This window comes from Macrobrachium nipponense, chromosome 9, assembly GCF_015104395.2.
Source record: "Macrobrachium nipponense isolate FS-2020 chromosome 9, ASM1510439v2, whole genome shotgun sequence".
In the NCBI taxonomy this organism is placed as follows: Eukaryota; Metazoa; Arthropoda; class Malacostraca; order Decapoda; family Palaemonidae; genus Macrobrachium; species Macrobrachium nipponense.
The window spans coordinates 105,788,986-105,805,372 of NC_061110.1; the positions used below are offsets into that span (position 1 = coordinate 105,788,986).

A 16,387-nucleotide genomic window follows, 5' to 3' on the forward strand; every position below is an offset into this window, starting at 1 on the left:
GCAGCACACAGTTCCTGGACACATACGAAGGACTATCATCAGAACAGGTCTTTCATTTCTAAATCATTTAAACTTAGCTATCAGGAGTCACTATCACAAGCAACACAATAGTTTCACACACCAAGAATTCAAAATCCCGTCCAAAGATATAAACAAACTGGATATTCTCATTACAGACTCCTTTTATTTTAGAATCAAACTATGACTTAATGGTAATGTACTGACTATCCAGTGGTTCTTTAAATGTCGCAGTTCGCACTTCAAATGGTGCAGGTATTTTGCCAATTATCTAGTTTCCTTTCCTTTTCCTTATATTGCTAACAACCTTCAATTCATTACAACTATGCTAACTGCCCATATTTTGTTTAATATGACTGGGCGTTTTATAATCAGCTTTGCATACTTATGAGAAAAATAAATCCTTAATTCAGGAGAAACAAAGTTACTAGACATGTCATTTGTTAATAAATCATGCAGTATAATATGAATACGACTGATATGATGGGACTCCACGCGCGCTGAAATAATCACACTTAATTAGAGAGCTTCAACCATCATAAAAAACAATTTATTGAAAAACACAACGTATGTTTAATATGTTCTTTGCTTGTCGAACTTAATGGATAACATTGGAATTCCTTTTTGCAAATATTTAAAGACACCTAACATGTCAGTGTTTACGAGGAAAGTATAATCTTACATATAGAAGACATGTTCATTTGAAATGAGAAAATTATAAAAATTTAAATAGCGAACCCTTGAATAAAAATGAAAATGGCTTCCAAAGTAAACTTGTGTCGTTTCCCTGCTGCGAATTGCAGAAAGTCAAACTGTCCAGGAAAGTATTCAGGATTATGGCTTGATGTCATCATTCAGAAAATAGTACCGTACATTTTTAGTGCCATGAAAGCGACCATAATGATTTGATGCATCAGGAAATGAAAATTGCGAACCTCTTCTATTCCTTTCTTAAAAACACACATTGATTATATTTTGGTGTAGATATGCTTATCCACAAGACAGAGTTTTATTTGATGTTTCAGTAAAAATATGCGATACTGAAATACTAGAATGATATTTGGGCCAAAGCTTGTTCATTAACAAGTTTATCCAGACAGACAGACAGAGAAACTGCTACTAAATTGCGCTGTATTCTCTTCAGTTTGTTTTCCTAATCGATTTCATTTCTAGCTGCAGTTGCTCTAGCAATATATATTTTATTTTCTGTTATTTATTAGACTTGTTAAATAAAATACGCAGTATATTATTTTAATAGGTAGAAATCCATGACTACATTGTACGAGACATTAATTTTCAAAATTATCTATTGCTGTTTCTTATGTAAACGTTATATATATATATTTTTAAATCGTTAACTTATCAAGAATATAAATTATTAGGTTGATTTTTGATAAGGTAAAAAAATCTAGTACTTAATTACTTGTCATATGCAGACACCAACAGCTTATGTACCCAAAACGAAAGTCATTATAATCACCTCCTATTAAAAAGTATAAGCCTAGATGACAGACATTCCCTCCAGAAGAATTAAAATTATAAAAGACGAAATCAAGGAAAAGTGTAGAAAGAGTCACAGGGGATGGCCACCTTGTTTTAAGGAGTTGTTGTGTTTGTTTGAGATTAAGATGGACTTAAGCCAGCTCAAGACTCTTGCTCATAGAGCAGCCGGTAGGACATATGAGCATTTTGCAAGTGGAAAGATGATTTTAACGATGTGTGGTGAGTCTTTATTATGATATGAATGGAATATGCAGGTGAAATGTAAAGATTTAAAAAGGTGAAAGGAATGGTGAACAGGCAAGGTTACAGACCCCTTTAAACCCTAAGGTACCCACCCATCAGTAGGAGAAAAAGATCGATAGTAGCGAGTCCTATCGAGTCAGAGATAGCCAGTCAGGAAATGGAAAAAGTTATCGTCGTAGAAAAAGTACCATTTTTCATTACTCGAAGATAGACAAAGAAGCACCGATCGTTAGTGGTAGAAATCAATGATAGAAAAACGAAAATTTATCAGCTTTAGAAAAAGCGAAACAAAAGTTAGGAACAGCTTAAGCGGTAGTTTGAGTGACAGTTGAAAAATTCGGTCGTTAGACGTGAGGCTTCCGAAAAAGGGAGGGGAAGGGAAGGTTGTTCATAGTAGAAGGAACCTAGTTTAAGGAAGACATGCTTTGATTGACATCGACCCTGCTAATCCTTCCCTGTCCGAACTGTGCTACTGAGGTCACTGACATCTTAATCCGGTGTTTCCTTCCAAGTTCGACCGCATTACACCAGCACTATAACCACAATACCATTGTTTTAACTTTATATAATTATACCATTTATAATTGCAAACGTAAAAACGCCTCGAATAGTGTAGAATTTCATTGGTAATTAAAAGGAAATTATACAATTTAGAAAACTACACTCCCTTGCTATGATTAAAATTTATATTGAAGTAAGCCGAAATACATGAAACTATTTAATTTCAAATATCAGTCACACTCCATGGGCGGTGACCGGCGTTGCCACCTCACATTTTGGGACTCGCGTTGTATGGTATATGTAGGCAGCGTAAGTTATACAACGCACATATAATTAGTTTATAATCAATTTCTGCCGGTTGCTGAAAGCCATCGTATTTTTTTACCTTTTAACAACAATAAAGCAACATGTTTCTTATTAAACGTGCAAAATAATTTCCAGCTCTACCAGTTCGCATCTCAGGAGTTAAGCTGACCTCAGGGCATAAAGACGTGGAACAGCAATGAAAGGTATCGCTTAATGGTCATTCAAACAGTCACTAACCTTATAATGTAAACATTCATTCAATTCCTAAAATTACTTCAGTAATATGAATAAAGATTTGTTTTTAAAAGTTTTGTGTACATATGCAGTAATAAATCTATACGTATACAGCCGTGGCACTCTTGTGTTTTATTATTAATAAAAGATATGTAATTCATGACGCAAGTAATCATATATTTGTTTTGACAAAGCGTTATAAAGACTATAAAACATAAATCAATATTTTTCATCAGGCAAGACATCCAGGCAAAGAAAAAAGAAAATGATATATTTACTAGTAAAAGACAAAGCTGGAAGTAAGTCTGTATAGAAAAGACGATATAAGAATAAAAAAAAAATTATGAAAACTGTCAATAGAAATAAAAAAAAGGGACTATATTATGTACCAGTATAGATGATAAAGTAAATGTGTGCCGATAATTCCAGCCGTGCAACTTATTTATAATTCTCTCTCTCTCTCTCTCTCTCTCTCTCTCTCTCTCTCTCTTCTCTCTCTCTCTCTCTCTCTCTCTATATATATATATATATATATATATATATATATATATATATATATATATATATATATATATATATATATCTATATATATATATATATATATATATATATATATATATATATATATATATATATATATAAGATATGATATATATATATATATAGATATATATATATATATATATATATATATATATATATATATATATATATATATATATATATATATGTTTGTGTGTGTGTGTATTAATGAGCGTGCTTCGGCGAGTTTGGAATTTACAAACATATGTAGGTAATTAACACAAAAACAAGTAGATAAAAAGTGCAAAAGTTCAGTAGCAAGAGATAAACGCAAGAAAGGTCCAGAAAATGACTTAATTAGGCCTATTTGAAAAACAGAGAGCTGGAGGAATGGCAAGATTTTCTAAGGAAAATCGAGGCAATACAGAACAACCAGAAGTATGTTGTTCCCAGGAGACTTTAACAGACGCAGGGATTAAAAGGGGTAAACGGGAATGGTAGGTAGGCCTTCAAAACTCCAGAGAAGTACATTTGGCACCGTGGGAGACAAAGCCTCTATCGCCATGTAGGAGCCGATAAGGTTAAGTCTTTTATATTTTCATGTGCCAACATAATCTTTTTATACTTCTCAGTGACTACACATGACTGCTTACATTTTTTTTGGCAGCCCTGCATCTTCGTGACGCTAAGTTGAGAGAAGGAATTTTTAGTGTGGGTGAATCTGATCTTCACTTGAGACTATAAACTTCTTATTGACATTATATTAAGTTAAAATATTTACGTGGGAGAGAATGCTCTTCAAATAAAATTATACTCTAGTTATTCCAGCTGATTTGATTATCTACTTTATGAGAAAAATAGAATTATAGGAAAAAAATATGAGATCTTTACTCCCCCAAGTATTGAAATGCCGTCGTCATATCAATATATAGGGTGAACTCCTCTATTTCCAGCAAAAATACATCAACTTCCCTCTCTGGAAAATGGACTGGAAGTATCACGGGGTCGCCCTAATTAATGCTATAATCGAATGTTTTTCCTAAGTTTTAGACACAACCCCTTTTAAATGTCAGATCTGTGGATTTATATGAAATTCTGATCAAAATATATTTGTATATTTCGTAACGACAATATTTCGCCCTTGCTATTTTGCTAATATAAAGACAAAAATTTCATTTGGAATCAGATGACTGAACAGATAAAATATTAGCGAATACCTTAATAAAATGAAAACTTTTCCATTGAACGAAACTCCCTGCCCAAATATCTCCATAAAACCGTCCATACGTGTATAAGGTGATAAGGCATTGAATAAATCTTGCAATGAAACAAAAGTGAAATCATTGTTGTTCAAGATATGAGACCGGTCCACACCTTTACCATGGTCTGTAGTCTTTAAAACATTCTTGTATTGTTAGAGCGGAGAGAGAGAGAGAGAGAGAGAGAGAGAGAGAGAGAGAGAGAGAGAGAGAGCACAATAAGCAACTGTTCGATCTTAATCTTTGTTTTCTAATCGATATTGATAAATTTGTTATTGATTTAGATAAAATTGTATTTGCAACCAATATTAAATTCCCTACTTCTTTGTCCTTATTACAGCATGCTTCACTAAATGACTGATGTTTCATTTTGAAAGGCAGAGTATGTATACAGTCATACTATGTATAATACATAGTATGACACATGAGTAATGGTTGATGTGTGTGGAGACTTCAACGGGTGTTAAGGTCAAGATCCAGGGGTGGTGAGGCCATATATCACCCATACAATTAGTGCTCTCCCTCATCCACCCATCCAGCTGCCAGGGCATGAACATTCGAATAGCATTACTCGTATGTACGTTAAAGGAAGAAAAATAATGAATCTTCGTACAAAATTTAATAAGACTTATTTCTGATCATAAATTCTTAATTCAATCCTTGCTGGCATAGTAGTGCTTTGACGGAAGTTACTGTGCCTCAAAGAAGGAACTTTCTAGACTTGAGAAGCGTCGTCAAGATGGGCAAGCACGTGAGTCAACGAACCCTTGTAACGTCAGGGCCTTCGCTCAAGGGAAGGTTCCCATTGGTCAGGGGATTACGGGTATTCTAATCCCGACTGCACCACTGCGCCACCCTCCCTGGGTACAAATACTCAAAATGGGTATCAAATTTCAGTTTTGTCTTTGCACGAGGCGTCGTGAGAAGTAAGTGGCTTTTGTTATCCAAGAGTCTCTCTAATCGAAGACCTTACTTTACGCCGCTAATTATTTCAGTGTCTACTCTCCCTTAAGCGTCGAATTCGGGAAGAAATGAACGGGACTATGTTGGCTTTCGTATGTGTCGCCGAAGTAAGTAGAATTATACAGCTAGCATTCAATCTTCAAAATATTTATCGTTTAGCCAAATCTAATCTAATATGCTCTCTCTCTCTCTCTCTCTCTCTCTCTCTCTCTCTCTCTCTCTCCAAACTTAAGTCCGATACTTCCCTCTGTTTTTTCACGAGTGAGTTTCGATACGAAAGGGTTTAATTTATATTAAATTTATAGGTATAGTTCAATTGCTTTGTGGTTTGGTGGTTTAAATCCTTTTTGTGATACTTTTGTTTTATTTAGAATTAGTATATGACGATGCTCCTGCCTGCATTTGTACTGTTTATGTTTCCTTGGATTTTCTTCATGTATGCAATATATTGCATAACACTGATGGCTAATGAAACTAACTTAAGACAGGACTTAAACTTTCCCATGAAGATAGTATATTCACTACTTACTTTTGGTAGGATAGTACTGACTTTTTACAGTTTGAACTTGTTTGGCTACACAGTTGCACAGAATATTTTTTGACCTATAATATTTGACTATTATTCAATGGAGGCTACATTAAACTTTCCATAGGTGGTTACATATTTTAAGTCATTCGTTGCAGAAGGAAATTCTGTCTAGATATGTAATCTTTTGATTCGTTAACTATTTATTATTGCCTATCCAAATTGTTCTTAGCATGAATATATAACGTTTGTTATCGTATTTCAATATTTTTATTCCCACTGACTAAATATCTTAAAGAGGCACCTCTCACATCTATGTAGTGTTTGTTTTTTACAGTAAATTATATTATTAATTCTTTATACCAACTACAAGTAGGATATGTGTTTTGTCTTTCTCACATTTTCGTCATACAATTTCCCCTTAAGCTGTTTCCGTTTATGTTAATTTTTTATTTTTTTATTTTTTTTATTTTTTACATTTAGAGTATTTTAGCCTGCAGTCATGCTTTGTCCTCATCATATAAATCAGATTTTAACATTTTACGATGAGGATTCCATCAATCTGTCTGGGTTCTCTTACCAAATTTCTGATTATTTATTTTGGTCTCTTGCTCATCTTCTTCTGGAACATTTTACTTAAAATGAACTATTCATTCTACGCGTTCAAATATTCTACTTTTTATGCCTGCTATCTAGTATAATAAAACGCCAATTGAAAGAAGGATATATATGTTATTTGTTACTTTGAATGAAGACAACGTAGAAACGGCTAAACACAGACCATGTTCGTTTACTTCGGGTAACTGGGTTAAATTGGAAGAATTTATATCGGGGACGAAGTTAAACACACACACACACACACACACACACACACACACACTTTAGATTCCTATTGGAAGAGTTAAAACTGAAGTATAGTCAAACTGATTTATGTCTGTCTTTTTAGCCTTACGGATGGTCCAAGGCGTCTTGCATCGAGAATGGCGGGATGGAATGGGAATCGTTATTGAACACAGCAGCAATTCTTGGACATGCAACCTGTGTCAGGATCCTCGTCGATTACCACAACGCAAATATTGAAGGATTGGGGTCAGGTATGTATGGTATGATTTTACATGTGTCGACTGACTTGAATTGTTCCAGTTAATAAATATTAATATCCTAACTGGAAAATCAACTACTTTTACATGAATGAATGATAGCATACATACATGCATTCATACACACACACATTATATATATATATATATATATATATATATATATATATATATATATATATATATATATATATATATATATATATATATATATATATATATATATATATATATATATATATAATATATATATATATATATATATATATATATTATATATATATATATCATATATATTATATATATATATATATATATATATATATATATATAATATATATATATATATATATATATATATATATATATATATATATATATATATATATATATATATATATATATATATATATATATATATATATATATATATATATATATATATATATATATATATATATATATTATATATATATATATATATATACATCAGCATGAAGGTGGACTATTAGAAACGTTGCAATTCATTACAATTCTTTATTTCCTACGTTTCGTAATATCATTATTACATCTTCAGGGAATCTGTTAAACAATAAATAAAATTAATTTAAAATTACTTAAAAATTACTTAAAAAATTACTCTAAAATTCAACATTTGTAAATTACAACACAATTAAAAAACATACAGAAACGAAAACAAAAAAAAAATTAAAAATAAAAAGACCAAAGACCGCTAACCAACCTTGTGCCGAGAAGGCAAGAGACAGAATGACAAAACAAATGAAAAGTTAGCTCAGGTACAGTTGTGTGGAGGAGGTCTGGGTATTTAAACTGGGGAACCAGTTGTTTAATAAATAATGACTCCAGGATAGGCAGTTCATATGCATTGTTCGCTTGGCCTATGACTTGGAAATGACTTCTTTCTATATATATTTTACAATTTTTCGAATGGTTTCTTATATTAGAGTGTTCGGGATTGGAGAGCCTACAGCCAGTACGGAAACTTAATCCCCGATGAGAGTCGATTCTGACCCGCAGTAACCTCCTCGTGGATCCGACATATGTCCCAGAGTTACACTTAGGGCAAGTATACTTATAGACCACGTTGGAGGTCAAGAGAGGTCCAAGAATCGATCTTTATATCTGAAAAAGGAACCGATTGTTAGCGGGTTTATTGGAATTAATTTTAGATTAATGGGCACCATAATGTTTATGAATAATTTGTGCAAACTTTTTCCGAAAGGAGTCATCATGTAAGAACGGGAATTTGGCATAAAAAGCTAGTTTTGGTACTGTACATGGTTTGGCGACATTAGCGAATTGTTTGTTAAGAAACAAACGGAGCTTTTTATAAAACAAAGTCTGTGGGAAGCAATTATCCCTAAAATATCCAGAAAGGAAACTAATTTCTTGGTGGAAGGATTGCCAGTTCGATGTAATAAAAAATGCCCTGTGGAGGAGAGTAAAAATAGAGTTTAGTTTTAAAATCATACAAACAAGAACTATAGTAATTGGATCCTAGACCAGTAAAAGTTTTCTTTCTAAAACAGATGTACTAAAAGAGCCATTATCCCTAGTGACAAGAACGTCTAAGAAAGGTAATGATCGTTCACCTCTTTTTCCACGGTAAAATTAATGTTACTATGTTTAGTATTAACATATGCTAAAAAGGAGTCAATATCACAGTCATTTTTAAATCAGGCGAAGGTGTCATCAATATACCTACCATAAAAGAGTGGGTGGAACCTGAGTGGGCAGTCATCTAACATGCGTTTCTTCCAGCGAGCACATGAAGATGTTGGGCAAAAGTGGGACCCAAGGGAGAGCCCATGGCTACACCGTCTGTTTGCTTATAAAGTTTGCCGTCAAAACAAAGGCAGTGTCCCGCACTGCTAGTTCTAAAAGGGTTTTAAAAAACGAACGATTGAAATGATTAAAAACAGAATCTGGCTCAGGAAAAAGTTTGTTTAAGATAATATCGATAGTTTCTTCCACAGGGACATTTGTAAATAGAGATTCAACATCTAAACTGGCCATTTTCAAATCAGCGTCCTGTAATAAAACTTTATCCTTAAAAGAGTAAGAGTTACTGAAAGCTAAAAATCATTTTTGGTCAGCGGTTCTAAAAAAGGTACCAAATATTTAGCTAGCTTATAATTAGGTGTATTATATGATGCCAAAATTGGTCTCATTGGTGTATTAGGCTTGTGTATTTTTGGGAGACCATATAAAACTCCAAAGGATGATCCAGTGACAAACAAGTCCTGGTATGTGTTGATCATCTATGATTTTCTCTTTCTTAGAAGACGTAAAAATCTGTTTATTTTGTCTTCAGTTACTGTGATATGTAAAAATCGGGTGCTCCAGTTTCAGTGAAACTTACCTTGGTCTCTTAAGATAGTCAACATTTTTTCTTTATAGTCGGTTGCATCTAACAAAACAGTTCCCTTCCCTTATCGGGTCTGGTAATACTATATATATATATATATATATATATATATATATATATATATATATATATATATATATATATATATGATATATGTATATAATATATATAGTATATAATATATATATAGGATAATATATATATGTATATAATATATATATGTATATGTATATATATATATGTATATGTATATTATATATATATGTATATATATATGTATATGTATATATATATATATATATATATATATATATACATATATATATATATATATATATATATAACGTATAAACTCTTCAAATACTACTAACTTTCTTTTGCAGTGTTAATGATGCGGACGATATCTGGACGGAGTTAACCCTTTATGGTGTGCTGCTTCCAAAGGCCACCTGGAGATCGTGGACTTTCTCCTTTCCAAAGGAGCCAATGCAAATGGCGTCACGACCTTCAACAGCACGCCCTTGGCAGCAGCGTGTTCCCAAGGACACTTCGAAGTTGCCAGACTTCTCCTGGAACACGGAGCTTGTGAGTCATTGGGAATCATTCTGTTTTGATGTTAACGATGGTTCGAATAACAGATGCTCTGTATTTCATTAATTGTAGTTAGTGCGTTGCCATTTACAACTAATTGTTCCTATCTAATGAAGCATAAAATATCGTACCATCTAATTTTTTTTTTAGTTAACAATGGTTTATTTTCTCGTTCATTTATTTATTTATTCATTACTAACGTAAACGAATTTATTTATGTCTTTAATCATTAACTTTACTCATTACTTTATTTATGCATTCATGTATATGCATTAATTCATTTGTTTATTCATATATTTATTTAATTATTTGTTTAATTATCTATATATTAATTTATTTATGCATTATTTATTTATTCATTTAATCATTTATCCATTTATTCATTTTTTATTCGTCCAATTTATTTATTTATTTGTTTGCTTGTTAAATATTAACTTATTTATTAATTTTCCGTTTGCTAATTAATATTTTTTTTATTTATCCGTTAATTTATTTGTTCGTTAATCATTCGTTCGTTTATTTGTTAGGTTGTTTCTTTGTTCATTTACTTATTTATTTATGGTGGTGTTTATTCATTCATCATTACACACACTGAGGCTGCCGATCACCACGCGGACAACTGTCTGATGCTCGCCTCTTGCAGTGGTCATCTTGATATTGTGAAGTACCTTTTAAATATCGGAGTCAATGTGAACAGAAGAAATATATACGGGAAAAGCGCTTTGTATGGCAGTGTAGAATCAGGAAATCTGGAGGTAATGAAAGCACTGCTGTCTTACAATGCTACTTTGGAGGCCGATTACTCAGGTAAGTCATGTGTGAAATACTTGTGTTCAATTTAATTATTTTTAATGGTCTGTAGTAAATAATATGAATTTTGGATGCATAGTAGTATTAAATAACTATCACCTGAGATAGCCAGATATTCCTATCCACATCATTTAACGTATAATATGAAAAGCACTCTTACAAGATCTTTGAACTAAATGCAATCTCATCATGCATAAAATACTAATTTCAATTTATTTTTTTTATTAATGATCTGTACTAATTGATATGAATTTCGAATGCATAACAGCATATACTAACTGAAATATCAGTAGATTCCTTTTAAGATTTGAGTGTGTCATTTAGTTCATAAAATGAGCTGCATTTTTGCACAAAATTTTAGCACCAAATGCAACGCCATTGCAATGAATTCAAGGCAGTTTTGAAGACAATCGTGAACACTTTCGTCTAGAGTGATTGATCCCTTTTCCAGGCACAACACCTTTAATGGCAGCGAGCTCTCGTGGTCATGCAAATATCGTTGAATATCTCGTTTCCAGAACAGATGTTTCTAGGATGGAGAAGATCGAAGCACTGGAGCTTCTTGGAGCCTCAGTTTTAGACAAAAGGAGAGATGCAGTCGGTGCTGTCGAGTACTGGAAGTCAGCGCTGAGTCTGAGGTCTGTTTTGATAAAATTGTCAAAAGATTATTATCTTTATTTTCATTTTCGAGCTAATTTTAGTTGTTTATGTACTGGAAAAGACCGTTTTAATTCACTCGTATATTGTCTTAATATTTAAATGAAACTGTTATATAATATGCGTCGCATTTTTAAAATCTCATATCTCTGAAAAGGGAAATTAGTTGTTTATCCTAATCTCTTTTGCAATGCATTTTCAGGTACGTCGATGGAGCGCTGATGTACCCAAAACCTGACCACCACCTGTCATGTCCTTTATGTGACGAATTCGGCGAATTCACGACCGTCCAACAACTGGAGGCCATAGAAAACAACAACAATGCAGTGTACCTACAGTCTCTGCTTGTGAGGGAAAGGATCCTGGGTACTGATGATGCTGGAACAATGAGAAGTTTCCGGTCGACCGGACTTGATTATGCAAGATGTGGTGATTTGAAATGGTGCATCAACTTATGGCTTCACGCCATCAGTATGCAACAGCTTCAACTCAAGCCACTAGACCCAAGCAGACTGTTTCACCTGCAGTCGTTTGTTAGTTTATTCGCAATCGTGACGAACAGTAACCACACACGCAAATGGAATTGTAAACCCGCGATCTACTTTGAGGATTTAATGTGTGCTTTCGAAGTATGCACTGGAGAGATGGCAATGGTTACTTATAATATACTGAATGAAACCTGCATTTGTGAAAGAAAGAAGCACGATTCCCACCTCGACCAGATTATTGTTGTCGTAATGCATTTGCTAGCCTCATTCACTCGGTTACAGGCAGATTTCTGGGCCAGTCAGTGGTGCGAGGTGAAAATGACAGTGAGTAGGTTGGTGAATATGGATCCAAGGGACTCCACAGGTTCGACTCTCCTCCACCTGGCATGTTCCCTGGGTGTCAGGGACATTGGTAACTTGCTGCTGCCAATCTCTGCTTCTCTCAGGACAGAGATCGTAGACCTTCTCCTGGAAACTGGTTCAGATCCTTGTGCCAGAGACCATGCGGGTAACACACCCTTGCATACACTTGCCTGGAATGAAGACGTTTCAGAAAACACAGTAGGCGCTCTTCTGTCTGCTGGAGCTAACTTGGACGATGTAAATAGCAGAGGTGAAACTTTTGGATCGTTGATGGCTTCCCGGGAACAGCCACTTGGTCAATTTGAAGATTCTGTGAGTCATAGTTCTGTGCAGTGCCTGGCTGCTGAATGAATCTTGAAGTAGATTTTTTTTTTTTTTTTTTCAGTGTTTACCTTACTTCTCAAAATTTGTAATCGTTGACATGCACTGATTTAGTGGACAATTTGTTCAGTGGATACATGAGGTTCCTGACTGATTGATTCATACCTTAAGTCTATTAATGAAATTTGCGCACATAGTTATTTTTTTGTATAGTCGTTCATTAGGATCTTACTCGCTTTGTTAATTGACGAGGGTGAATGAGCATTGTATCTTTATACAAAGGATTTGTAATGCTTTTATTTTCCGAATAATTTATAGAAATATATGCCTTTCGAACATTTACTGCTTTTCTTTTTGCCTACAAGTAACTGCTATCTTCAAATTCACATGAACTTATGACCTCCTTTTCTAGGTTATTTTACACTATTTTTTTTTTTTACCCTTATTTATAATAGAAAAGTTGACTCTTCAGTAAAAGGAACACTATATGAGGTTAACTTCTAGATAACTGACCCAACTTAATTATGAAACTAGTTATGTTTCAATTTAATAACTTATAGATACATACAAATAAACGAAATGAGAATAAAATCAAACGTCATTATTTACTATATCTGGATTTCATTAATAACTCCCTTAATAATTCCTACCCAACGTACATCCCTCCCCCCGCCATCTCTCTCTCTCTCTCTCTCTCTCTCTCTCTCTCTCTCAAATGAAAAACTCGTTGTTAACTTGATATTAATCATAAAACCTTGTGGTGGTTCTATCCCCCTAATGTTATACAGTCGTCAAAACAAGCTCAAAAAAATGTAGGTTAACCAGTCTGGGATAACTGACACGAAACATATCTAAATTACCCTTATTGTCCATTGGTATGGTTAGAATAAAGCTGACTTTATACCAACAAGAGCTAATATTTATAAATCAACCCAAACTTTCTTTTTTTTTTTTCGATATAACACCTGCTTTTGATAAAGCTTGTGGACAGAGAATCACTTCCAAGAACAATGGCAGGGGATACCCCCTGCCCCCTCCCTAGGCCAAAAAAAAAAAATAAATAAATAAAAGCACCTCTACGGAATAAACTTGTTTAAGCTGAACTGTACCATGACATGTGGAGATGACAATGGTGATGATTATAAATAAGTGGCTGTTCTACGGAGATGTCATGGATTTTCGATTACTATTAAAAGTGAACAAAGAGCAAAACACTAGAGTTTTGACTACGACCTTTGCTACCATTCAGCACCGTTACTATGTACCGTGTTCTCAGAACCGTTATGGTTTGTCACAAGAGATGGCCTACTGACACTTGGATTTACTTAAATGGTTTTATATATATGTCTATAGTCAGACTTAGTAGTAATGATTATTAAGAGAGTGCTTCAATCTGAAAGTCTTCATTTTCTAAAGAAAAATCCATAATAAATAAAGTTAACTTTTTACCTGTAATAGTTAGCTTGATCCAAGTTTGGCCCCACTAATGGTATCAGATAAGCGAGTCATCTATAATCTTCTGTCTGGTTGCTCTGTTTAGTGAGTCCTGAAAAAAAAGGATGTGTACATATCGGAAAAATCATACATACATACATACATATATATATATATATATATATATATATATATATATATATATATATATATATATATATATATATATATATATATAAATATATATATATATATATATATATATATATATATATATATATATATATATATATATATTGAAAGCAAGTTACTATATTTCAAACATTGCTTTTGCTCTCTTCAGGTAAGTAATGAATGAGATGGTAACATAACATTTTACCAGTCATGTATATATATATATATATATATATATATTATATCTATATATATATATATATATACATATATATATATATATATATATATATATATATATATAATATATATATATATTCATATGGTACATGGTGATAAGGCATAGAAATATGAATAAATCTAGCAATGAAACGAAAACGAAATGATTGTTGTTCAAAATGTGAGACCGACCCACACCATTACTATGGTCTGTAGTCTTTTAAACATTCTACAATTGTGTGTGTGTGTGTGTGTGTGTGTGTGTGTGTGTGTGTGTGTGTGTGTGTGAGAGAGAGAGAGAGAGAGAGAGAGAGAGAGAGAGAGAGAGAGAGAGAGAGAATTCCAGGCCTAACGAACTTAAGAATGCACTCTAGTGAAAGTTTTCTAAAATGTGGCTGTGTTAAAAATAACTATTAAAAATACAAATTGCCATTAAAACTGTATTTGACATTCGATAACTTCAGTGGAATGATTTTAGGTAAAAACAAACATACGGTATAATTTTTTACCTTTCCAACGAACCTCGATCGTAGGAAAACGTGGTCGGCATAAGGCATTGAGTTGGTCAGTGGTCACTTTATTGCCTTAATCTTAAACTATCTGCTTAATTAAACTCCAGTAAATGACGAGTCTTGGGGATAACTGTAGGAAAGGGATTAACATTAGGGGAAAGATTTTGATATATAAATAGGTATCACTTAGGCGGATAGATTTATGGAGATGCCCTAACCATACGAACCCTTCACTAATCCGTGAGGCCAAGTCAGTCAGCGAGCACACCCAGAAAGATGGTCAAAAAGACCATTGGAAAGCATTGCTCTAGTCAGTCTGCATTTAATATTTATCTTAACAAATCGAAACAGTCTTGAATGAAAGACAGAAAAGATCAGTCACTACCGTAAAAGAAATTATGACTCCTCTCTGAAATTGATTGACTACTGGTCTTTGGAGAATTAAATTTAGACAGGGTATTTGTGTTACTTGATTCAAATGTCAAATCTACGCGTATTATGTGACCGTTCTTAAGGCCTGAGATTATTACATCCCATAAAGGAAAGGGGATAGGGAATATGAACCCTGCTTTGATTTCTAATTACCTAACTTTATCAGTATAAGATTTTGAAAGTAAATGTAGTTCATACTTGAAACATTTTTTTATTTCTCACTGACACAAATCTATCTAACTGATTTCATATGTTTAGCAATATTTTGACTTACTAGAGCAGCCTTCACAGGTCCCAAGGAGATTTTAGTATACTATACCATATCTTTAATAAACCCTGAACATATACATACACACAAAGATTTTGTTTAGATCTTATTAGGGTCTGGAGCCGTGATATCAAAATGGGAGAACAAAACAGAATATGCTAACAGCATAAAAACAGTCAAATACACATAGCAATAAGTGCATCTGTTTTCAACATCTGTATACATTTCTGCATTATTTACTGTATTCAAGACCCTTCTTAAATTAAACTGTAATTATTGACACCAAAATTAAAAATTAGTTATAAAAGATGTTAAAAAAAAGTTGGTTACATTAGAAAGGCTCAGAATATCTCAGTGTATCTCCACCTTCCAACAATTGTAACACTCAAAAAGACAATACACATTTTTTTCAACCTACTCCTAATGTAACACGTTTAGTTTTGCAACATTCATCATACCTGAAAACTATGAAAAGTCTACAATCAAAATAATGTCCATACATAGGAATATATATGACAATGGGAATCTTAGAAGTGATAGGCAGGGTTAAGAT

The 16,387-nt window shown here is 33.1% G+C and overlaps 1 protein-coding gene across 1 annotated transcript in view; it reads left to right on the plus strand.

Annotated features, from left to right (window-relative positions):
- LOC135218170 (protein fem-1 homolog A-like) overlaps positions 1–12,825 on the plus strand; it is a 25,956-nt gene extending 13,131 nt beyond the window's left edge. The window contains exons 4-8 of the mRNA XM_064254320.1: positions 7,023–7,170; positions 10,010–10,150; positions 11,418–11,604; positions 11,826–12,156; positions 12,394–12,825. Coding sequence (XP_064110390.1) covers positions 7,023–7,170; positions 10,010–10,150; positions 11,418–11,604; positions 11,826–12,156; positions 12,394–12,825 — 1,239 coding nt within the window. The remainder of the gene's footprint in view (positions 1–7,022; positions 7,171–10,009; positions 10,151–11,417; positions 11,605–11,825; positions 12,157–12,393) is intronic.
- Positions 12,826–16,387: the final 3,562 nt, after the last annotated feature.